The 24382-nt window shown below is 37.3% G+C and overlaps 1 protein-coding gene across 5 annotated transcripts in view; it reads left to right on the top strand.

Moving 5' to 3' along the window:
• Positions 1–24382, top strand: part of RXFP1 (relaxin family peptide receptor 1) — a 51616-nt gene that overhangs the window by 9807 nt on the left and 17427 nt on the right. For all 5 annotated transcript variants that reach the window (XM_072861704.1, XM_072861701.1, XM_072861703.1 and 2 more), the window contains exons 2-4: positions 9062–9217; positions 22129–22233; positions 23089–23194. In XM_072861704.1, coding sequence (XP_072717805.1) covers positions 22191–22233; positions 23089–23194 — 149 coding nt within the window. In that variant the 5' untranslated portion in view covers positions 9062–9217; positions 22129–22190. The remainder of the gene's footprint in view (positions 1–9061; positions 9218–22128; positions 22234–23088; positions 23195–24382) is intronic.

Raw genomic sequence — 24382 nt, 5'->3', positions numbered from 1 at the left:
TAGGTAGAAAAACCTTACCTGAGAGTATTTTTACAAAGATTTATTTAAGACTGTGTTACTTGGGAGAAGAGGAAAAATATTGTGGCTTCTGAAATTGTGGCTGATGTGCAGCTTGCTTAGTTCAAGCGACTCTGTAGCAAAATAAGAGACTGAAGAGCAAAAGAAGATGGAGAAAGAGAAAAGAAAACCTCCCACTGCCCCCCTTCAGGTTCTTTTCCTCAGTCTGTGGCTCAAATCTGTTTTTCTATCATCAGTGTTGCAAGGTGTTCATTCTACCGGTCTTCTCCCCCCCCCTCCCCTGTCACGAGACTGTACCAAAGTTGCTATGAAAGAAGTTACAGCTAGTTCATGCAATTTTTAGTTGAGGGGGCAGGGGGAGGGAAGAAAAGAAAAAAAGACAGACAATTTTGCCCTTTTTGAGCTAAGAAAAGTTAGGCAAAGTGTTATGATCTTTTAGATTATTTTCTGTTATGAAGAGAAGTTAATGATAGTCACATAATTCTTTGCTATTCTGCTCATTTACAAATAATGTGTTCTCAGAACATCATACAAGTAGAATATCAGCAAGTAATTTCCCTGTTCGTTGCCTTTCTAATTTCATTCCCTTTTTCTTTGCAGCGTTCTCTTAGGGCTTTGCTACAAGTACTTTCTGTCTCATCTCCTGGATTTCTTTTTACTTCCATGCGGGAATGCACATGTACACAAACTCCTCGCCTGTATATGGTATTGTGTCATGAAAGACACTTAAATCTGCCTTTTCTTTATGGAAACTTGAGAGAGATATTACAAATGTCTGTGGTTTGTTAACTTAAATAATTTAGTTTTCACTGATCAGTGTTTCACTTTTGCTTACTTTACATATGGCCGACTGGGTTAACTTGTGCAAAGCAACAAGTCTGGAGTGAACTTCTTTCCAGTAATCTCTACTTACTGTCATTATATATTTAAATTCAGAATGCTGGTTACCCAGATGAGGTGAGTGATTGTTGCTTGAGGGAGACTAATTTATTGATAACCAGCTGTCCTTGATCCTCTTGGCTAGAGTACATTTTAAATTATTTGATTGCTCAGATTTTTAAAAAAAGACCTTCATTAGCTTACTACTGAGCATGTTATGAGATAGGAAAATAAATGTAAGACACATGGCACATACTGCTATGTAAGAAACTTTTTTCCCTGAGATTACAAAACATCAAAAATGCCATTCCTGGTGTGAAGCTTCAGAGATCTTTTTTTTTTTTCTTTTATACATGTCTTTAGATCATTAACTCTTACAAATGTGGTGTTTCAAAGGAGGCAAAAACTGACTATTTGAAACAGATTTCTTTTATCTTTGGGGCTCAAAAAGCCAGCCCAAGTGCACTACTCGGTGGTTGTGAGGAAGAATCAGCTCCCGGGAGGGGAGTTTTCCTTGATTTTGATGGCGAACCATTGCCTTTCTGGGCCTTTCAGGTGGGATGGCACTGACTAGCACAGTGTATTTAATGCGTTTACATTGGCGCCTTCATTTTTATTCTATATCTAACACCATCAAACAAAACCCTAGTGTTTCATGTGTCCAGCTTTAGACTTGATATTGCACCACTGTGAAAAAGAAATTAGTGAAATTGAAGGAGTTACACCAATGAAAAAAAACCACTAGGGCAAAGAAAAGCCTACCTTGATGTATTTTCTATTGGAAATCACGTCAGAATACAGACATTACTTCTAAACAGAAATAATAGTCACATATCATTTAAATTCTGTTTATTTGGGGAGCGGAAGAAAAGGGGAAGGGGAGTGCCAGAAAGGTTTGGCTCTGCTCATTAATTTCTGTCTTTGTTAGACATTGTGCTGAACCCTCATCCTCTGGGAATGCCCTACAAAATTTGAGTTTCCGGATAAAATTTATTATACTAAATATTGGGGCTTTTTCAAATAATATTATCTCTTTCAGCTCTCTCTGTTCATTAGGATCTTTTTATTCTAAGTTCTGCGTAAACAGAATAAAAAGACAAATTAATAAAAGGTATAAGAGCCAAATCCTCTGGCAAGGTGCCACATGACCAGTCTGAATTGCTCTACTGCCAGTTTCTGGCCCTGGAGTGGATTTATCTGGCAGTTATACAAAGGGGATCTTCCAGCACTATAGCAGGATTAATTAGACTGAATTATCTGTGGCATAACTGATAACTAACTTCAGTAATGTTGTTATGAGATTGAAGTCTATATTTTCAAAAAGATAGTACAAATTTTCTGCTTTGGAAAACGCTTCTGAAATGAAAGCATTGTGAAATCCACAGCAAGACATAAAGGTATTGTATGAAATTAAAATCCAAGATACTGACTGGATGGCATGCAATATAGGCAGTCATAATATATGCATCTTTTGTGCTAAAATCCTTTGCACTATACCGTGTTTAATGAAAGCAAACATTTCATGTAGTCAGTCATAAACTTATGTGTGTAGTTCAAGTGCTACATATTCCTAGAATGACATCTAATATGGTCTACTAAAGATAAATGTAATGCAATAAAACTGAAAATGTAATTCTGGTTGCAAGAGCAACAGCCAAAATATAAAAAATTGCTAGTGTTTTAGAAATGAAGCTGTTGCAACCATTTGGTATTCTGAATAAATGCCACTGTGTCACTTGCACCCAATAAAATCTAAAATTACAAACACGATGCATATGCTATACAGATATTTAGAAAATGCTGTAGACATCAGGGCTGAACAATTAGCAAAGGAGGAGAGGAGCAAATGACAGAACAGGCAATGTAGTGATAACAGTTTAATTATACTCCTGTGGTGATCCTGTGCAGATGTTTAAATCTTTTAAGCCACTGATGCTTTGCCTCAAGGATTAATGCTAAAGTATCTGTCGCTACTAGAGCAAGGTGTATTTTGGTCTACAAATTTTGCCCAAGAGGTTACTCCAAATGTGTACATTAACAGCATTACAGTTCAAGTGCGTAAACTGTTTTTTATTTTTGTATGAAACTAGAATCTATTTTCAATATGTTATGTAAGGACAATTTTTAAATGTTAATAAATATGATTTTAATAGTATGGGATTCCCATTACATATTCACAGAAATCACTAGAAAGCTTTTCCTAAAAGAAGTATCAGGTTTAGGAGAGTCTTTATAAAATTACGTGCTGAAAAAAAAAATGCATTCCCACTGATGAAGCTGTAATAGGTTAAATAAAAGCGTGCAAATTTAACTTCGTATTTCTATCCTGAAATACACTGGACTAACTTCATCCTAGTCTCTATCATAAATTGTTCCAAAATTCCCTTGTTTAGTGGGAAGAAGCTGAATAATTCGGAACAAAACCAGGAAAATTAATGTAAGACTGAACTAAATATCATTCACTTCTAGATATTATTGTAAGGGACAAATTCAGACAACAAATTATTTTTAAAAAAATAAGATCTTTTTAAGATGTCATATCTTCTTTTTTTGGCCATTTGGTGATTCAAATGCTTCTGATCAGAGTTGGTCAACCACTTGTCACTACTATTCATTGTCAATCATTAATTAGCCATCTTTTCAGTTAAAGGAATTCATAGTTATAAACTTGTTTTATAGCCTTGTTCTGATGATTTATCTTCAAAAATAAAGGTTACAGGCCTATGAGGTCTCCTCCTCTTTATCACGCTAAAGGTTTTTCAAAGCCAGTTCGCATGCCCTTCAAATACCTTTCAGCAGAAGAGGAATTTTTTTTAACCAACTGTCCTCTTAAAGTATTCAGGCTAGCACAAAAATGACAGGCAAAATCAATTTCAACTTTAATGTTTTCTTTGTTGACTCTTTCTGTTTTAGTTGAAGAAAACACTCTGTTTCAAAACAATCATTTCAAATGAATATTTTCGGTCTTCTCTTTCTCTAGCCCATTTCCCGCTGTGTCTAGAAGTACAGCAACTAAAATAAGCTATGGGAGGTTGGGAAAAGTCCCACCATTGGATAAATTTGCATTGGTCTCTGAAAAACTTGGGCTTTTTAGGTAAAATAACTTTCCATCATGGTAAGTACAGGGTGGATTCTTCAGTACCATGATCATTCCTCAGTCCTTTTCATCCAAGGACTCCATTTTAAAAACAGTTGGATTTCCTCAGCCCCAGTACTTTTAAACTGATAATTTACGCGAAGTGAAGAAAAAAATGTTAGCTTATTTGGCTGATGGAATTTGAGAGTAATTTTGGATTCATGACAGTGGGTCTTCATGTGATTCAAATTTTTGAAAATACAAAAATATTTTCCTGATATTATGATATGCCCTTATTTGAACCTATATGCAATACAGTTAGACTGGTGTGACTAGCAAGTACCAAGCAATGAGTAATGCTGCTTTGCTTAGTCTAATTGCTTATGACTCAGTCTAATCAGCCCAGTATTGTTCCCATTACAGAGTCATATTCACTTGTTTTATGGAAGCTACAAGTAACTGTGTTAAGTTCGTGTTCTTCTAGTGTGCACATCCCTTATTTGCTTTCTCGAACAGTATTTGTGACCCAATCTCTGTTCTCAAAATTTTGTGCCATTTTTTAAAGAATGCGCAAAACCAGTGAGCTTAATGAATCAATTTAGTTGGAAGGAAAGACATGTTCTCCTGGGAATATCTTGTTCTTGGCTTTCCCAAATGCATTCCCTCTTTTGATATCATTTTATGCAAGCTTAAAGAGGGGCTGTCATGTTCTTTCCCTGGTGATTCTGCATCCATGCAACAGAGGAAAGAGCCTTACCATCTTATACTAGATGACAAGCCAACTCTTGCTTATTCCTTTAAAAAAGGAGAGCAGTGGTAAATTAGTCTTATATTTTAAAGACTAGCAGGAAAAGAGTTATCCATTTTCTTCAGGCTAGAGGAAAGATCACAGATGTCTGCCTTAGCAGTAAGTGCCTTGAAGCAGCAGGTCTGGACAAGCTGAAAAGGTGTATGACATGAATTCTTGTTTTCTTTTTGAAAGTTTGAGAATAATTGGGGGATGGAGGGAGACCCTAAGTACATGATAGTCAGAAATATTTAATTTGCAGAATCATGAACATGCGCTACTGGGTAGAACACTATTCTCTACTGAGACGGCAAATGTCTTGTCAGAAAGATGCTTATTTTTGTTTTTGCCATTTGTGCTGATAGCAGTTCACCTATTTCTTTTCTATTTGTTCTACAAACATTGCAAATATTTTAATATTTACTCTGATCATTAGGAGGAAAAAAAAAATTTGCTGGTACAGTATAGCTGAAATGTGTGAAATTATCTCTGTGTCACCAGAAGGCAGGAGATCATTTTCTGTATGAGGTATACAAAGAAGAGATTTTTTTACTTGGAGTATCTGTAAAAGCAAACCTTCTGACATAATCAAGTCTGTCACAGATTTATACTTTTCATCTTCATAATTGAGACCTAAACGAATCTGTCCCGAGTTCTACCTTTGCAGCTAAATTCTTTATACACAGTTTAAAAATTTTTAGTGTTCCTTTATTTATCAGTCTACGTTCACCGTATCTCTGAGAAGCATTAGGGTTTTTTGTCAACTGTGTAAGATAAGTATATTGGCCCAAACTTACTCATTATAAAACACAAATAATTTATTTTAATCGAGCCGTATTAGGGTTCAAGATGATTGTTTATATGGTTTGCGGATGGTACTTCTTTTGTGTTATAGGGGGTCTTGTGCTTTTACAATGCTAGTTTGCCAGTAAGAAGCAAAGCTGAGATGTTCTATCCTGGATGAGCTGTGAATGAGAACCTATAGATCCATAGAGGTACTTTCGAAGCTTGATACGCATATGGAATACAGACATAACCTATGGATTAATAAAAGGAATAGAAAATAACATTTTTCTTTTTCTTGATTTAACACCAACGTGAAACAGCCAGTGATATGACGTGATGAAATAATAATTAATCAATATTTTTTAGAGCTATTCTATCAGGAGTTTTAGCTGCTAAAAAAAATGGGCAATGCAACAAAATACTAGAAGAGTGGTTCAATTTTTTCAGAGTGGAAAGTCAATAACAGGTAGAAAAGTCGACACCTTTAATACTGCATCACAAAGATAGCATGATAGATCATTATCTTGGCATGATAAACTGCAGTGGCAGTAAAGTTTGTATTTGCAAAATAAGAAGCATAATTTTCTGTTGCTGTTGTTGCAGTGCTATCTTTATGCATTTTCCTCACATAAAAGACACTGTTTTAATTTCCTTAATCCAAAGAGAATTGTTTGAATATTATCTAGCATTTTACAATGGATTTTACTGTCTTCTCTCCTGTCTACCTTTATCAGCTTTGCCAAATATTTTCTCAGAGGGTTGGGGGGTTTTCCATTTGTAAATCTCCTGCGATCTGCAGGGTCCAAACTTCTGTCTTTTTTTGCATAAACAAAGTGATGTTAACAAGTCAATGGACAAAGGCCAGTGCTTTCAATGACTCGACTAGGATGAAGTTGTTAAGTGTTAATGCCTTGTTATCTTCTTTCCCAGGCAGATATTTACATGCCAGGGTAATCCAACATAGCACAAAATGAGTAATGCAGAGATTCAGAATAGATATCATCAAGGCTATAAATTTACAGAGAATTCAAAACTTTAAACACAGTGAGCGATTATGTACTCTTTCACAAAGAATGATTTCTAAACTGTGACAGTAAATTCATTAATTAGTTCAGGGATTAATATTATTTGATTAATTAATAATAATTTCTGGAAAATGCTATGAAAATCCATTGAATGGTGCTGTGAGAAGATAAATGCCATCATTTGAAATTTAAACTGCATAGGGATCAGCCTCTTTAAGCACAAAGTTCAGCTCAGTCTGAATATGTCTCCAGTGTGTAGGGTAAAAGGCTTAACAAAACATAAGGGGTTGTTTGGTGGGGTTTTTTTTCATTTGGGTTTAATTTTTCCGTATTGTTGGTTTTTACCAGGTGTTTCAGTAGTTACTCAGATTGTGACAGATAACTGCACTGAAGGGAGCCTCAGTTGTCTGACTTCTACCTTTCTGCAGCAAGAGACTTTAGACACTAAGTACTACATGTATTCTGTTTTCTTAACACTACGCCTGCATGAGATTTTTTTTGCTGCTTGTTTTTGCATGGAACAGGTTAAACATAATGTTCTGAATACAAGCACAGAAGAGCAGAGAGGTTTATGAACAACATGCAAGTGTGAATTCACCCTGGGATTAGAATATAGCCTTATTTTTGGTACCTATACATAAGAGGGGTAAGGAACTAAGGCAAAAGTCTCTTCGGGCAATTGCATAGGTTATACAGTTGTGGATGAAAGCAAATCAACTTTTCAAAATTGTACAGTGATTGTTAGCTGGAATATATGACTTTCTATGCAGGATGCTTCTGACAACAAAGATAATTCTGTGCATATGGGAATAACGGAATATTTATCTCAATTTCCTTCAGCTACTGCTCCTACATTCCAGTTTTACACAGTTGTAGCATTGTCAAGGGTTTAACATGTGAAAGTTCTTCCAGAAGGGATTTCTTATGAATCTGAAGTACCCGATTCAATTTCAGGTGATTTCCTTAGTCCAGGAGAAAAAAGAGGACAAAAATCAGATGTTGTGTAATAACATATTCCTTGTTAATCTGAGAAAGTTGCATAAAAGATTTATACTTTCTTATGAAAATAGCCTGGAAAAATACTTGCATGTTTCAGAAGTGGCAATTTACTATCTGAACAAGCATCACATCACAGTTAATGAAGTTTGTATAGAGTATTTCAAGTGCTCTAAGACAGCGATGAAACTTAAAATATAATTTGTGTTGGAATTTTTATCTTTTTTTTGGTGACAGCGTCCACTAAGACAAATGCTAGCTATAATGAGGAAATGATATTCCTTTTTAAAAGTACTTCAAAAATTAAATTAGCAGGCCCTTGCAGAATGGCACTTCACTAGGCAGGCTTTCGGAAGCTTTGGGAGCGCGAGCAGCACTAGGTAACGTTCTGTGCTGATGATGCTTCTCTCCATTTCCGATATATTGGAGACTGAACAAATTTCATTCTAGACTAGTTTAAAACCCTCTCCATAGTATGGTCCTGGGAAGAAGTTGATCTTGTACGACAAGAAATCTGGTTGGCACCCTGCAATCCATTACAAAAGCAGTAGATCAGTTGCGCTTACCCTGGAAAAAGTGGCAGAATTTGTCCCTCAGGTGCACTGGAGGGACTGGTAAGGCATCATGCATCTGCAAATGTGGGTAACTGGAGCTGCTGTAGTACAGAGAACTGAGGCACAGAGGACAGGTAGAGTCCTCCAGCTGCCCTGGCTGTCCCTCATCAGCATCCCTCTACCTTTCCCCCCAGCTCTGCTTGAATGGAGTCCCTGTATTCTGTGAAATTACTTCCTATAAAGCATGGGCTTAGCAGAACGGCATCTGTGGATCTAAACTTCAGACTGATAGATTCTGAACAATATCTCCAAATTTTTTGGACCAGGCTGACAACTCTTCCAAAGGATTCATAATGGCACCTTTATGTCGTCTTACTCGTTCTGCAGCAAAACCACATCACAGATTTGATCTTACTTTCCTTGTTCTTTGATCCTTGATCAGTTTACATCTAGTAATTGCTTTAAAATTAGAATACATTTAAAGATATATAATTCTGACTTTGTATAAAAGGACTTATCTATCTGGGTCTAAAATTTCAGCACAAATTAATATAATCCGTATCTGCGTAGCTTATCTGGTATATTGCTATAATAAATTAATTTCTAGCGCAAAGCGAAACAATCCTTTTAAATAGCGGCCTTAGGTCATTTGTCTTGTACGATTAGCATTTCCATCTTATTACTAGAATGCGTGGGGAGGAATTACCTGGTTGCTTTATATCAGAGCAAATTTTAATTAGCTGACGATATAAATGTTTTTTGCTGAGTTAACAAGTACTTAATATACTATTGTAATTGCACGTCCAATGAACTAATATGTATTTATCGCTTGATATTCACATTCAAATGCAAATGAGCATTTATAAAAGCATAATCTCAAATATCTTTAAACGTTAAGAGCACATCTTAAAGTAAGCATATTCTTTCTGTTTCTATTTAGTCATCCGTGACTCTTTGGAAGATCATGTTTCTGGAGTTGGGGACAGGTGCCCCCTGGGCTACTTTCCGTGTGGCAATATCACAAAGTGTTTGCCCCAACAACTTCACTGTAATGGTGAGGATGACTGCGGGAATCGGGCCGATGAAGACAACTGTGGTACGTGGTTGAGACTTTTCTTTGTGTCTAGCACCTGCAGTCACTGAAACCCATGCAGTGCTCACGCTAAATAGAGAGCTGCGGAGTGTTAGAAATAGGAAAGTTAAATGTTTTGCAGAGGATACAGCAGGTCTTTGGTTTAGCTAATAAAGCCACCCAACAAGCCATTTGCTAGGAAAGAAGGACGGACCACGTTTTTGTTTGTGTATGGTATCGGTTTATCCAGTTTTATCCCTGCTTTGAACTTGTTTGCATGTGTTGTTTTGATGTGTACAAATGGACATACGTGATCTAGCAAAGATCTCTGCTGAGGAGAGGTAGATGTATGCACTGACATAGTTTATATAAAGCTTAATGTGACTTTTAAAGCTGGCTGGGAAACAAAATTTAGAAGAATTTTCAAGGTTTTTCAGAAATCATTTATGTCCTAATCTGGGAGAAAAACTGTGACTGTATGAGTGTGCTGTGCAGGCTGCACTGCTGTGAGGCTTTGGGGTTTGGAAATGTCAAAATCTCAGGGAATACACATAGCCAGGTCGCTGCTGCCTGCTGTTGTGATCCTTGTCACTCCTGGCCCTGCTGGGTGTGAACTTGCATTGGTTTGTAGGCTTTGCCCCTGCCGCAATCTGAGTAGGGCCAGGGCACAGGCTTTGCACTGGCACTTACCTGTCCATGCTGTTTATTTATGAGCATGGCCCCGGCACAGCTTTAGTCTGTGCTGAGCAGCATCTCTCATGCGGTGCCTGGGCACAGCTCAGAGGGTGGCACAGACCTGGGATGGTCTGGGAAAGGCGTCCCTATATTTTGTGAGAAGAGAGCTTAGTTATTTGGTTGTGAGCTATGACGGCAGGGAGGGAAAATCGGCCCTAGCACATTTTATTTACTGGTATTGTCAGCTTACTAACAGCCTGCATAGTTTCAGAGCTACTCTCCAGAGCTGCTGACCCATGGCAGATGGGGAAACTAGACTTCCTATTCCTTAGTAGTGTGCCTGTAGCCGTGGAGGGCAGCCAGACGCATGGCACCCTGCCTCGCACGCTGCCTCCAGCTCCCCGCAGCCAAGCAGGTGAACTGTTTGCCTGCCCCAGCCAGGCACGCTGCCATCAGAGCTGTGGGCAGGGGCTAAACAAAAAAAAAAAAAGGATTAAAATATGAAGTGAAACTTCCAAGCTATGTATACCAAAAGAAATTTTCTAAAAAAAATTTCAAAGAAAGTATGGTAAAGGTATTTTTCACAAGCGTTCTCAGAAAGAAAGTTAAGAAAGAAATTTTTTACAGTGAGGGTAGTGAGGCACTGGAACAGGTTGCCCAGAGAGGTAGTGGAGGCTGCATCCCTGGAAACATTCAAGGTCAGGTTGGACAGGGCTCTGAGCAACCTGATCTAGTGAAAGATGTCCCTGCTCTTGCAGGGGGGTTGGACTAGATGGCCTGTAAAGGTCCCTGCCAATCCAAAGCATTCTATGATTCTATGAAAGTTAATGAGGTTTTGAAATAGTTGTTCTCATTGTATATCTGTGAAGCTGATTTTTGTACCTCTGTGTAGTATCTTATTCTTATGCCTATCAAATTTCAGTGTCTTACTCCATATGAAAGTCACTTTTAATTCTAATCCCATCTAATGGACCTGCAGCTTTTTCTATTTTTATGTCATTTGCTGATGCATAAACAGACTTTCCATTGCCAGTAATCAAAATCTTGAATAAACTTGGCTCTTATTCTATTCTTCTTCTGTAATTATCTTGCCCTACAGTGGCAGGAATTGCTGATGGTGGTGCCCTCTTATGTTTAAGAAATCCAAGCACTGCACACAGTTGATTTATCCATGTTTCATTTCTGTATAGTACCAGAAAGCCTATCGTGCAAGGACTTGCTGAAAGTGTATAGCTTAATCAAATGGCAATTAGGATATACACAGTCTCATAATGGGATATACAAGACAGTATAACTTGCAAGACAATTCAGCTGTGACATTGAATCCTCTTCTGGGTATAGTAATTCAAGAATGTGTTAGCTTCAATTTCTGAAAGCCTAAATTAAAAAAAAATGAGGAGTCATTGTATTGACCTACTGGGAAACCTACGTTATTAGTGGTTTTCTCATATCTTGACCCCATATTCTCATTTAGAAATGCATGCCATGTATAACGCATTAAGGTCACATTCAGCAGTAATGTTTTCTCAAAAACTAGTGTTGCAGTCAAACTTTGTTGTCTGAACAAAGGAAGAGTTGCTTCCTTCCTTGAGAATATGGAATGTCCTGATGAGTTGTTCTGCAGTGCCCCTACACTGCAGAAGTGTGGGGATCTTTCTGGGATAGCTCTGTTTTGTGACCATTCATCTTGATTAAAATCCAAGAAAGGAAGCCTCATTGATTAGCTCCCAAGACAAAGAAACTATCTGGCTATTTTTTGTGCTGCAGTTTCCCAGGACCCCTTTAGTAAGCCTGCTTTATGCCAGCAGTTATATCTGTTTCTTTCTACCCATTTTTCAAATTTACAAGTCATTTTCAGTTGAAGTCATTGCTCCTGGTTACAGAAAAGCAATTCAAAATGAAATTATTCCAGTGCAGTAATTGATTCATGCAGTACCATCAGAAATTTTAATCTTATCCACAAGGTACTCTAATTAAGTAGCTCAACTTTTAAGTTCTTGCACACTTTCATCTTGCATAAATTTGAATAAGAGCTTTGAGGTGGCCAGTCTACAACATTCAACCCAACAAGTGTGGGGAGGGGAAAATCAGTGTAGACCCTCAAAGGAATTCAGAAATACCTTTTTTTTTTTTTTTTTTTAATGCATGTATCTCAAACATAGCTAGGTAAAGCAAATGCTTTACTAATGATTTATTCAGTAATGATAAAGTAGTATCTTAAGCCTACAGAAAAAAGTTATAGTGAAGACTTGCACATATCTTATGTACAAACCAGTATTATAACATAAGGAAACACAAAGCAAAAATCTGTCATGGACAGTAGTTCCTTCTGTGATGGAAAGGACAATGATGAAGAAGAAAAGGAAAAAAACCTCACTTCTTTTGAAAATCATACTGCTGTTTGAAAAAAAGCAGGTTCTCTAAACATAAGAAAATCCAAAGTCTAGCTGTTCAATACAAGCCTCAAAGTGTGTTGAATATTAACAGCATCTGCAATTACTGAAACAGCACTTTTAAGAAACATCAGTGAATGAAACAAGCAGAGAAGCAACTAGCGTAAAAAGCACGCGTAGATCTTCCAAGAGAGTTGCTTTGTGGAAGTCTTTAAATGCCCTTGAAACAAAAAGTAAAAGGCATCAGTGCAAAAGAGACCAACATGATAGGAGCCTCTGAAAATACTGAAACTAGTCACTCCAAGTATCTTGTAGCAATTCTGTCCCTTTCCTCTTTTAATGAGTAAAGTTCTCTCGCTCCCCACTTCATTCCTATAGAGATATTTATTGTTATAATCTTTGGGATGATTTGCAATATTAGTCCTGTTTCATGCACTGCATGCCCAGTAACAGCAAAACATGATTATAAATATTTGAAACTAAACCAAATCCTCACTGAGAGATGTGTTTTCAGATGTGCTGTAATCGCCATTCACATCCAACCCAGGCACATAAAGATTGGCTTCATGGTGCCGCCTTCTAATCTGCTTCCTCTTTTGCTTCCACCATGCTCTCCATGTCCAAAGAATAAACATAAAACTAAGGCCTAGAGAAGTGAAATGACCTGAAATTAGGATCATAGGCAGAGCTGGGAACAGCCTCTAGGTCTCAGACTGCTGTGTTAGTGCTTAATCTCAGGGTGTGGACATGCTGCTGGTCAGCTCATCTTCAGCATTTCTTCCACTTCTAGAAAGGGGTGAATTGTAGCCGATATGTCACAGCAGAGTGAAGCCACTCATCTTTGAAAACTCACATGCCTTTGTCACCTACTTGGGTTTCTAAAACCAATCAAATACCGTGTGTGATATCCTGATGGGGAAGAGCTTGAGGCAATGTAGTAAACTGCAATAAGAGGAGGAGGCTAGCAATTTATCATGCCCGAAGTAATGGAAGGCTCTTTTTGAACTATCACTAGATAACCTTAAATGTGCACAGAAAATACAATCTTACCTTTTGAACTTGAAAACATAGTCCATCAAGTAGAAGTGGGTGTCTCTGCAAATTTTTCATGAATATTATATTTTTAAATAAAAATGATTTATTTAAAGTTTCATAAGTTGTCATGAAAGCTTATGGTTTTGAGGTCTTTCCTTTTTTAGGCTTGAGTATGGCAGTAAATTTTTCTCTGCTGTTCTGCCCCATGCTCATCCTTTCTGAAGCACCAAGTTCTTAAAAAGACCAAGTGCATTGTTAAACAGTTTAGCCTGTATCACGTTTCACTTGGAGTTATTTTTGTATCTGTTAGCAAAATCCAAAATGTGTGTGGGAAAAAAAATATGGCAATTCCAGCATCCTTCTGTGCCCGAGCTTGATTAAAGCTCAAGTTGGCAAAACAGGGCCAGTCTGATAGTGTTTTGTCCTACTGAGACTACGTTTGATTTCAAACATAATGGCTTCAGCCTAATTTTCCAGGGAAGGGTTTTTCCTGTTTATTTACAGCTGTAAGATTTGATTCTGTAGCTACTTGATGTTTATAGATGGGAGGTTAGAACATGTGTTTAATTCATTGCTTTTTTAAATGTGAGCAGGAAAGATAAATACTATGCATAATCATAAATTCTGCTCACCTAATGCTATGGCAGTGTTGACATGGGAATTGTTCCTAAAACAAGTAAAGAGTATTTCTTATATCGAAGACGTTACTGCTGCAATGTTACTGGTAATGTATTCTAAACAATCTCTAGGCAAAGCCCTTCGAAGCCCAATGGCATAGTAAAAATGCCAAATACATATTCCCAAGTACATATTCATGGAAAGAAACATTTTGGAATCTCTACTTTGACAGTGATGCTTAATGATAAAACAAAATTAAAACTAACATCTGTAGATAAAAAGAACAGTTGATTAATGCAAAACAAAAATAACAGAACAACAGTATTTGTGATGTAGCTTTTCACTGAGTCCACGAGTGTTTTATTATCTTAAAGTGCATGTTTGTTTAGGTGAACAATTTCTGACAGATGTGACAAATTGCAAAAACATATGAAAAGTTAAATCATAACATAAATGTACTCTACAAATTTGGACAGAAGACAAGCTAACATTGCCAGTAATCATCTATGGATACTTTTTTTCAAAATACCAACTCTCTGAGTAGATTTAGACAAAAAAAAATCCTTAATCTGCTCCCTAATTAAGTATTTACATTTTAAAACTTACACATAAGCACTTTATGTTTTCTTTGTTAAAGTTCTCTGATATGCCATCTACTTGAAGGGCTGAATGAGCAAACTTTTGTCCTAGATAAGAGTCAGCTTTCTCTGAATAAAATTTTCCTACTATTACATGCAGTGATAAAAGTGTAATGTTATCAGTCTAACAACTTTTGTTGTAATTATCTCTTCTGGATACGTCACTGGGTCAGTTATCATTGTGTAGTCATATCATGCTAATTACAAAGTGCTGCAAAAATTCTCAATGCAGTTAAATTTTAAATCACTGAGAGACTGACTATTTGTTTTTCCTGTGTGATCTTCGAAGATCTTTGTTGCAATTGACCCTAATATTCCAGCCATTCTGCTGGCTCATCAGCATGATTTGTTCATCGTACCTGTAAATTAGCTGTGGTGCTAATATGATGCCAGTTCTTGGGGAGAAGCCTCCCAGTAAACTGCAGTGTAGCTTACCTCGGGTGTCTTGTTCCAAACACACCCATCAGCTCTTGAATTAAGTTTGGTACAAAGTTGTAAATGGAGAAATATAGAAACAAAATCAGATCTCAAAAGGTACTGAGCTTTTCTCCTTTCAGGGGAAACTCTGGACTTTACATCCTACCTGGCCAATATGAAATCATATTTTATATGTTTTGAAGTCTAAGATTAAGCCCTACTGCTTTGTCTCTGATATAGTTAGCACTATGTGTCAGCATCATGTAGTTACAGGTTCCGAAAATCCCTTGGAGGTAAAGTACAGGTGCACTCATTTCTTTATAAATAGTTCTTCTTTCAGATTTAAAAGTTTTTCCTAATTTCCATTAGGGTTTGATAGTACCCAAACAAGTAGTCAAAATCTATGTAGTTATTGGATTTATGATGTTCTGTTCTAATTTAAAATGCAAACAATAAGACTGACATAAAATCCTCAGTCACGCCACCTGGGCTTTTGACCACAACATGTCTTATGAAGCAAGGCTGAGCCTGGTGACAACTGACCTGGACTGACTCCGCTAAAATCAATGGAAAGGCTCCCACTGTCTTCAGTGAGCAAAGAATCATAACTTACCTAAATTAAGAAACTAATGAAAAGCTCAGAAGTTCCAAAAAAACAATGTTTCCTAGCCTTCCTAAATAGTACTGGATAAGACTGTTTAGAAGCACTGTGCTAGCAGTGATTCTTGTGGGGTTTTTTTCTCTAGATGAGATGAAGAAATCTAGGTTGTGATCTCCTGCAACTTGTCACAGAAACAGGAGATATAAAATACAGTATCTTCCCATGCAGTCTGTGATATATAACTCTCATAAATAAATGGCTTAATTCTTCTTTTCTTAAACTTAATTGGGAATTGAGTAGATATGGTACACGCTTTGTTTAAAATTAGTGTGTTACTGTCATTTCACACTACTGAAAACTTCTTATGCTCCATCTCAGAACTGGTTGTTGAAATAATTCTTCATTTATTACTAATACATCTCTAGAGGAAATGGTTTTGTGCAAATAACACAGGTATAAGTCCTATTTAGAATAAAAAGTATTTTAGCATAAGAATTGTTAAAAATGCCAACACTTCAGAATTCTTATTAATTTCAAAACCAAAATCGCATGCATCGGGCCTAATCACTTGCACCTCTGTAGACTGGATTGTTGCACCGCAAATGGGGCATTAAAAAAACAGTGACTGCTCTTATGTGTTTGACTACCACTCTACTTACTAGCAATAATAAAAGGGGAATGGAAAGAACACCGTGCTCGGGTGTTTCATGTTTTTTCACAAGCAGGGTCTTTAATTATGTAGTAGTTAATGGAACAAAGTAGCCTGAGCTATTTTGAGACCACAAGTTGCCTCAGTGTTTAGCAATTTGGCTTCTGGACAATTTTTCTGATAGTTCTGCAAAACTGGGTTTTTTGGCAGTTAGGCAATGGTTGTAGTGTGTCTGCATTTGTTTTTTAATCACAGTGTCATAGACACATTTTTCCAGTCCAGCGAAGCAAGAACAGGCATGCGGATTTAATTTACGATGTTTCTGACTCTCCAGAGGAGTTCTTCACTGGCTAAATGTATTTACCATTGTGTTCCTCCCAGGCCAAATAGGTTTCCAAACAAAAGGCAGCATTCAGCTCCCCAGATGTAAAGTTCACTTATAGATGTTCATTAAGCTCCGTCTAGCTCATAGGCTGGAAATCACAGAGAGACGTTTCCGAAAGAGCTGGGGCAGGGAGCGGCTGTTTGAAGTCTTGCACCTATTTACCTCTAAAAGCACAGGCCTCATCTGTTACTGTGTGCCATGCAGTCATCGGGTGACTGGCTAGCCTTATTAAATAAGTTATAACTTACTACCTCTTTTTTAAAAGGGCCTATAAAATTCAACAGGGTGAAAGTAATAACGATCTGTATAGATGTCATGCTGTTTTCGTATGTGTTTCTTTGAAGGTCTATAAACTTACAGAGAATTATTGCAGTTCTGTAGACTTATTAAATCATCTTCAAGATTTCCATAGCAGAAATCTAAATTTCTATGGGATGTTTCAAAACATCTATACAAAAGATATATGTTTTAATATTACAGGATTGCCCATAAGGGATGAGAAATTTCAGAGGGTCTGAGTTTCCCATTTTTGCCTCAGCACATTGCAGAAGAGCTTGATGAGTTTATATTTCAAATTAATACTAATAATGAATAATGTTACAGTTGGTCTCATCTTTTCCTGGCCTGGCATTTTTTTCCATCATACTTAAAAGATGAGATTTAAATGTATGAGACACCATTCAATTTTGAGCCCTAGATAGTAAATTCTGTTTATGAAGCAAAAAGAAAACACTTGGAAGTCAGCTGCATGCTCAAAATGTAGCGAATACTTGGCAAAAGATCAGATTTTTCAAGCTTCACATGGAAATTTTTCGTATATGGCTAAATTTTATTCTCACTGTCATTGCCATTCATCCACAGTACATGGCACTGAAATAATCAGGTTTACACTGATGTGCAAATATCAGCAAATGGAATAGCTTTGCTGAAGTTTTGGAGGCTTTTAATCAATTTCATTATTGAGATCTTTAAATATTGTTGATAACTAAGAGGAATTTCTACATTTCACTAGACTTTTGTCTCTTCTGGTCTCCACTGTAATGGCTTACTGCTAAGGAAACTTTCAAGCAACTCAAGGTTTTATAGATTAATTCATGCTATTAGTTTATTTTAATTTATTCTGTCACATTTATTTAAAAAATTGTAAATACTTCAAGAAAAACAGAATAGAAAATCAGGTTAATCTATATAGGTTAAAAGTATTGTTATAAAAGCTGGAAAACTCCCCTATGCAAGTGTTTCACAGGAGTAAAGCTACAATGTTGAGAAGATATTTATCTTTTGGAAATTGGAGCCTGCCTATTTTCTTAAAAGTTGCACTGGATTAATTAAGCTGTTTTAAAATCTAGAATAAAATTGTGTAAGCACGTAATCTAGTTCATCCAGAGAATTGATTTCTTATTTGAATTGATTTCATTCCTGTCTGTTTTTCTGTGATTGCATTGTCACGTATAAGTAGGCAAGCTACATTTAAAGTAAGCAACAGGTACAGGAAGCAGTCAATGTGCAGTGGCACCGTTTGGTGGGGGGTGAATTGCTTTTGCCTTGGCTGGTAGGTATCCAGTTTATAGGTTCTTCATTTTTTTCCCCTTGGGTATCTAAATTGGGGCTGTGAGATTCACTCCCAGAGTCAAATGCTCCAGGCACTGCAACACTCCTCTTTGTAAAATCTCCGTATGGTTTTGGTCTTACTGTAAGTTATTAGGCTGTATCAGTATGCCCCAACACTGTGGAAAGGGGCAATTATATTCCTTCATCTGTAAACATTTTAAAAGGAATTGCTTCTTGTCTGGAGGATACAGGTTTTACTTGTTGTCCTAAAAGATATCCTTGTGAAAAGCCTGAAGTCATTTCTTACAGCAAGAGAAAGTATATTTGAACTGACAGAAAGAAATATGTCCATGGGTTATGACCACCAACAGCAAAGGCGAAACAAAGGGTGACGCAGTGTCTTTTTAGAGTGCTTATCCATTTAACTGATAGCATTTCTCTGCATAATAACCTATGAAGACATGGCCGAGGGAAGGGGAAAGTCGTATAGATAACATCCTTTTCATAAGCTCCGACCTAAATAAGAGATGTGTTTTTAATTGAGTAAAGCTGATATTTTCTTGGATCTGTCACTGAACAGATTATTCAAATCTGTAGTTTGTCAGGATTAACATACGCTTTCTCATTCTCTTTCCCATCAGAAATGGTAATTGACAACTTTTAGCAAGGAACAGTGTATTAATCAGTAGTCAAATAAGTCCCATTTACAATTATTTATTTTGCTTATCCCACATGGGGAAGATTTGCTGATGCCTTGTTTTCTCAGATCTCATTTTTAAAGAAGTGCAGCCAACATAATCTATTTTAGAACTGGCTCAGGAAAAAGTAATTTCTCATCTGAGCTGCACTCCCCCAAATGATAGATTTGGGATTTCAAGACCAGTACTATTACCAGTCATTTCTTAAAGTGTTTGGAAAACCTCATCTCGACAGAGGTAAACAGATCACAAACCTACCATATAAACTCTAAATGATCACAAAGAGATTTACAGTTCTGGCATTGAGTGCTTCACCGAACGATTGTATTAAATATAGTTATTTGCACAATACATTCTTCTGGGATTTGACAAAACTGTTTGTGTAAAATAGAGACTGTCCCAAACTTGGGCACAAAACTTGGCCCAAAGCAAACATTTCTGAAGGTCAGAAAACTCTGAATAACTTGCTTTGTTATATTCGGATATGCCTTTGTATTTCTAGTAGAAGGCAGGAAAATCAACGCCATGAGAAAAGCCTGTTACTCAAATGAACTGACCAGAAACTCCAGACAACTGGAATGCTTCCAGTGCAAAATAATTCATCTTCTCCTTTCTCTGTGCTTTTTTTCCCCTTCTTTTTTTTATGGCCATGCAAAAATACACAGCTGCCTCTCAACTTCCTTGGAAGCGCTGGTGAACTTCCCCTTCGTAGTGAACTGCTCCCTCGTTCCCATTAGCACAAGAGGCACTGCCCGTGCATTTTCTCTGCAGATGTGAACTGCAGTGATGGTCACCTCTTGTACACGCTTTGCCACATGGTAAAGCACTTTAAAAGTATTAAAAGGTGGAATAAAACCTCATCTATCCACTCTTCAGTGTCAGAAGCAGGGAAATGCAGAAAAATGATACTTTATGTGTTCATTGGCTTACAGGAGGATTAGAATTTATGACTTTTAACTATATATTCAGAATCTGCAGATAAGTGGTTAGTTGTCCAAAACTTTCTATGAATGCAATTATTAATTAGAAAGTCCAAAAATACTTTGAGACTGTATTACTGACTGAAAAATATTTGTTTGGTATGATTATACTCCAAGAACAATCTCACGTTTAATACTTCTTTACAAATTTCTGTTTAAAAATCCTCAATGAAAGATTCCTTTCTTCTTAAATCTCACTTCCTCTGCGTACATTGTATTCCCACTAGTTTCTTGAGGTCCCACTTGCTGGGTCCAGTCTTGCAAATGAAAGTCAATGGATGTGCTCCAGTTAAATATTCAGAAATAGTGACAGGGGAAACCTCCTTACAGCCCTAACTACAGGGCAGTAGGTTTACAAGGCACTCGCCACTTGGCAAAGGATCTGTTCTCATCACTTCATCAATTACGGATTCCATGTTGCAGTTTTGTGACCTGGTCCTAAAACTGAACTTCTGCTGACTATTTAAAACAGGCAGGAGCAATATTTCTGCAGGTTTGCCAACACCTTTCATTTTGTCCAAAATGCATTAGGCTGCTTCTGAATATCAGCTTAATGATCTAACCTAGCAAAACTGCTAATGGATCAGCGCATACCAGGTGCTCTCAAGGAAATCAGTAAAATGTGCTTAAATGTCTTCTCTGGGGGGGAAGCTGGCATTCTTGCAGGGCATAAATTAATTCACATTAATTTTTGAGTGAAGAAGGCACTTTTCAAGCCTGTCTTTTCTCTTAATGGAGAAATTCCTGATGACAGAGATTTTGGTTTGCTTCGAGTCTTTTATCTTTTCAATTTATGCATAACAAACGAATAACTAGATAAAAGATAGTTTACTTAATCTTTCATAATATCTATTAATCAGCATGTCTAGTACCTCTTCCAGCTTAGGCAGCGAAGAGGCAGGCAGCTCAGAGCAGCTCCATCTGCTGACACTCCGTAGGCAGGCTCCAGGAGATGCTGCCAAGGCAATTCCCCTGCCTCGCTGAGGAAACAACGGAGTTGTAATGGGACATGGAAAAGGAGATGCCATTTCAGAATGGGAAAAGTTGCAAAGAATTAAATACATTTTATTTCTCCCTGCCTATTTTGAAGCCAATAGATATAGGAGTAATGCTTACTTCAGTATGAAGATTTATAGAGAAATGTCCATGAGGAAGGGTATTTAAGTATAATTAAACTATTACCATGTGAAAGGGCCAGGGGGGAAGACTGTTGCTAGCATATCATAAAAGTAAAACTAAGACTGTAATGACTAGCAAAACAGAGCCATCCTCAGAGTTCTCATATAAACGTTGTTTGACAGTAGGTATCACTAAAAAGTACTGCTTTCAATTATCGCTGATGCTTTGACTCACCAGCTAGCAAGTGCCATCCTAAGGAGCATTTCCACTACTGGTGCATATTCATTACATGAGATGCTTTAAACTAAAAGGATGTGGGTGTTGGTAAAGCTGAAGAGAGGTCAGGCTCAAATTAATAAAAATAAAATTGGATCACAACTTTTAAAGGTGAGGGGTAGGGGGGTTTTTCTGGTGGTGTGTAGTCCTGCCCTGTTTTGGAAGTGGTTACCTGATCAGTTAATTTACAGATGTCAGGTATAAAACAGACTTCCAAAAAACAGCTCTGTAGTTATTTCCAGGACCACTGTATCTGGAAATCCCCATTTGTGGGAAGGAACTGAAAGATCTACTCTTCAATTTTCACCTTTATGGCCCTAATCCACTCTGTTCCAGTACATCTATGCACAGTGACCAAACTGGTAATATGGAAAAATACCTTGTTTACAAAGATGCATATGGAGCTTAACTTAAACATACTGACTTGAATATATTACACCACGTCACCCATTCTCTTGAAAAGCAGTGTTCATTTGGTCTTCATCCAGATTTTCAGGAAAGAAATTATAGGCTGTGATAGTGTAGTCAAAGTCGTAGTAATCACTTGAGCTTTCCTGGACAAAGTGACAAACCCACACGTTTAAGGAGGTAGGAGAATACGGTTGCCTCCAGTTTTTAGACTCCTATGTAAACAAAAAGTTCTGAAGTGAAATATTATACTTTTTTGGTGCAACTGTCACAGACAATGTTGTTGTTGAGAGTATAATAAGCTGTTCCTGCTATGCAGCTCGTAATCTCTGTATATACCTGTGATTAGGCAGCTGTATAAAGATAAGGTCATCTACTGGTCTATGAAATGTTCTGGAAAAATCATGTTATTGAGATACAAATTGAGGAAAAAAAATAGATGCAACTAAATTTCTATTCTAATGTGTCTTCTCTTTGTGGTTTTTTTATTAGAAGACAACAATGGCTGGTCTCTGCAATTTGATAAACATTATACCAAGGACAAATACAATAAAATGAAATCTCTGTATGCATTTCAGACAAAGACACCTGAGTGCTGTAAGTAATTACAGATTTTATTTGTGTGATTGTTACTGATGATTCCTAGAAAGAAATACATAGTAAATATGCTTATCAGAAAGAGAAATATAGTGCAGTTTCATTTATAGTAAAACAGAATTAATGCCTCAGATCAACAAATGCACTGAAGCTAATTTCAGTTCCATTAAGAGTGATTCATTTTCTGTAAAAGAAGTGTGCCAATTAGGAGGCCACATATGCCAATTAGGAGGGCAATATAAACGCATATCTGAATATATTAATCCAGCTGGAAAGACCATGAAACACACATCTTTTGGAGTGAAATGAAGGCAACGTTCCTCCAAATTCACTTCTTCGTACATCAAATGATTCTTGCAAACCCCCTCCACTTCTGCAGGCATTCGTCCCTTCGTACAGATTTTCTGATTGCTGTCTACTGTGAGCACTAACTTAAAGCACAGAGACCTGGGGGGGGGAAAGGGAGCAAAGACTTCCTGACCCATTTTCATCCCATTTTCACCTGGACAGAATTGTGCTCATTCTAGTAAATACAAGAGAACTGAATAATCTAAAAAAGAGCCACAAAAAATCTGAAAAACTGCTACCATGCCAGATTCCTGTCTATCAAGCCTAAAGCTCAAGAGCTTTTACAAGCTGTTTCACAGAGGTCAGGAGGTAACATAATTTTTTGTGTCCCTTTGTATTTATTATTAGGGTCTTCCCAGGCCTAAATCAATTACGTTAAAACATGTGCCTTAATTTCTGTTTAACGTAGCCTGGTACATCTGTCTTTCTGCTCACTGTTCTTTTACACCATATTTCTTTTCTCCCCATCCCATCACACCACCCATCCACGTTCTTGTTTTCACGCAGTGGCTGGTGCTGTGCCAGCAGGGTGTACCTGCCAAGGGCTGGAGATCTTCTGTGATGCTGTCAAATTGCGTGCTGTCCCGTCAGTCTCTTCAAACATAACCATAATGTAAGTAGAGCTGAAAAGTGGTCTCTTGCTCTGTTCAGGCTTGACTATCAGTCCTACGACCTTTTCACAATTACAGCCTTATAATTGTGACCAGTTGGCTCAGGTGGTGGTTGTGAAAGCATAGTGTCTCTCTGTTGACAAGTCCTTTAATGTTTTAAGTACAGATTTTCCCTGCATAAAAGGAGAGAAAAGGAACTAAAAAACTCTGTGTGAAGTGATCATTTCATGTTTGTAACAGTGACTTGAGCTAGCAACAGTTTCAGGAAATCTAAAGAAATCTTCAAAAGAAATGTTTCCTTTTAAGACACAATGCTTAGGACCTTTTTATTATTCTATGATCCTACCAATATTCCTAGTCTATATTCCTGCCAATAAAGTCAATAACCTTAAACTCAGTGGAACTACCTGCTTAAGCAAATCTTTTTGGTTCTCATTTGATGTCTCTGAATACGCCATTATTTAAAAGGATTTAATCTGGGCTGGGTCATCATACAGATATGTATGTGTAAGCCAAACTTTTTGAAGTGATCAGGGAATGGTTGATATTGGTCTTAGTTTGCACATCCCCATTTGAGAGGCCGTTTTCTGTATGGTGAGCAGAGGGCAGCATCATGTGTCCTTACCTGAGGATCTTCCCTGTAGAGCAGGGGTGCAGACCTTTCTGTTCGGTTCCAGTTTGTGCTCATGTGTGGCTGAGGTCCTTGTTGGGTCTGTGTTTGAATACCGCAACACTTCATAACGAAGATGGATGCAGAATGTCAAATATACATTTAAACTGGCTGTTGGCTCAGGGTCAACAAAGACTTCAAAAATAGTGGCTCAGTTCTAGCTTTAGAAAAAGCAGTGAGTCAGTTCAGCTGGCTTTTGGGATGGTCTCTTTTCTAATCCAACCATACCCTGAACGATTTTTGTTCTTATCAGGACACTTGAGTTGGTGCCCAATGGAGATGGGGGGCACAGGGACATGTGCACTGGGAAATAAGCTCTATATGCATTGGAGGTTTGAAATATATCTGTGGTTTAGTTGATACTCAAATCTTTTTAACTCTTAGATTTAACTATTATTTTGTCAATTGCTCTGGGGAAATGGAAGAATATTTTTTGATGATAAAGTATTTGGCTTACTGCTTAAATAGATACAAACATTCAGACAAACAGAGGAAGGACATTCAGATGGTTTCATGTTGC

This window comes from Ciconia boyciana, chromosome 5 (genome assembly GCF_034638445.1).
Source record: "Ciconia boyciana chromosome 5, ASM3463844v1, whole genome shotgun sequence".
In the NCBI taxonomy this organism is placed as follows: Eukaryota; Metazoa; Chordata; class Aves; order Ciconiiformes; family Ciconiidae; genus Ciconia; species Ciconia boyciana.
Note: the sequence above shows the minus strand (reverse complement) of the source record. Positions and strands in the feature narration are given on the sequence as shown.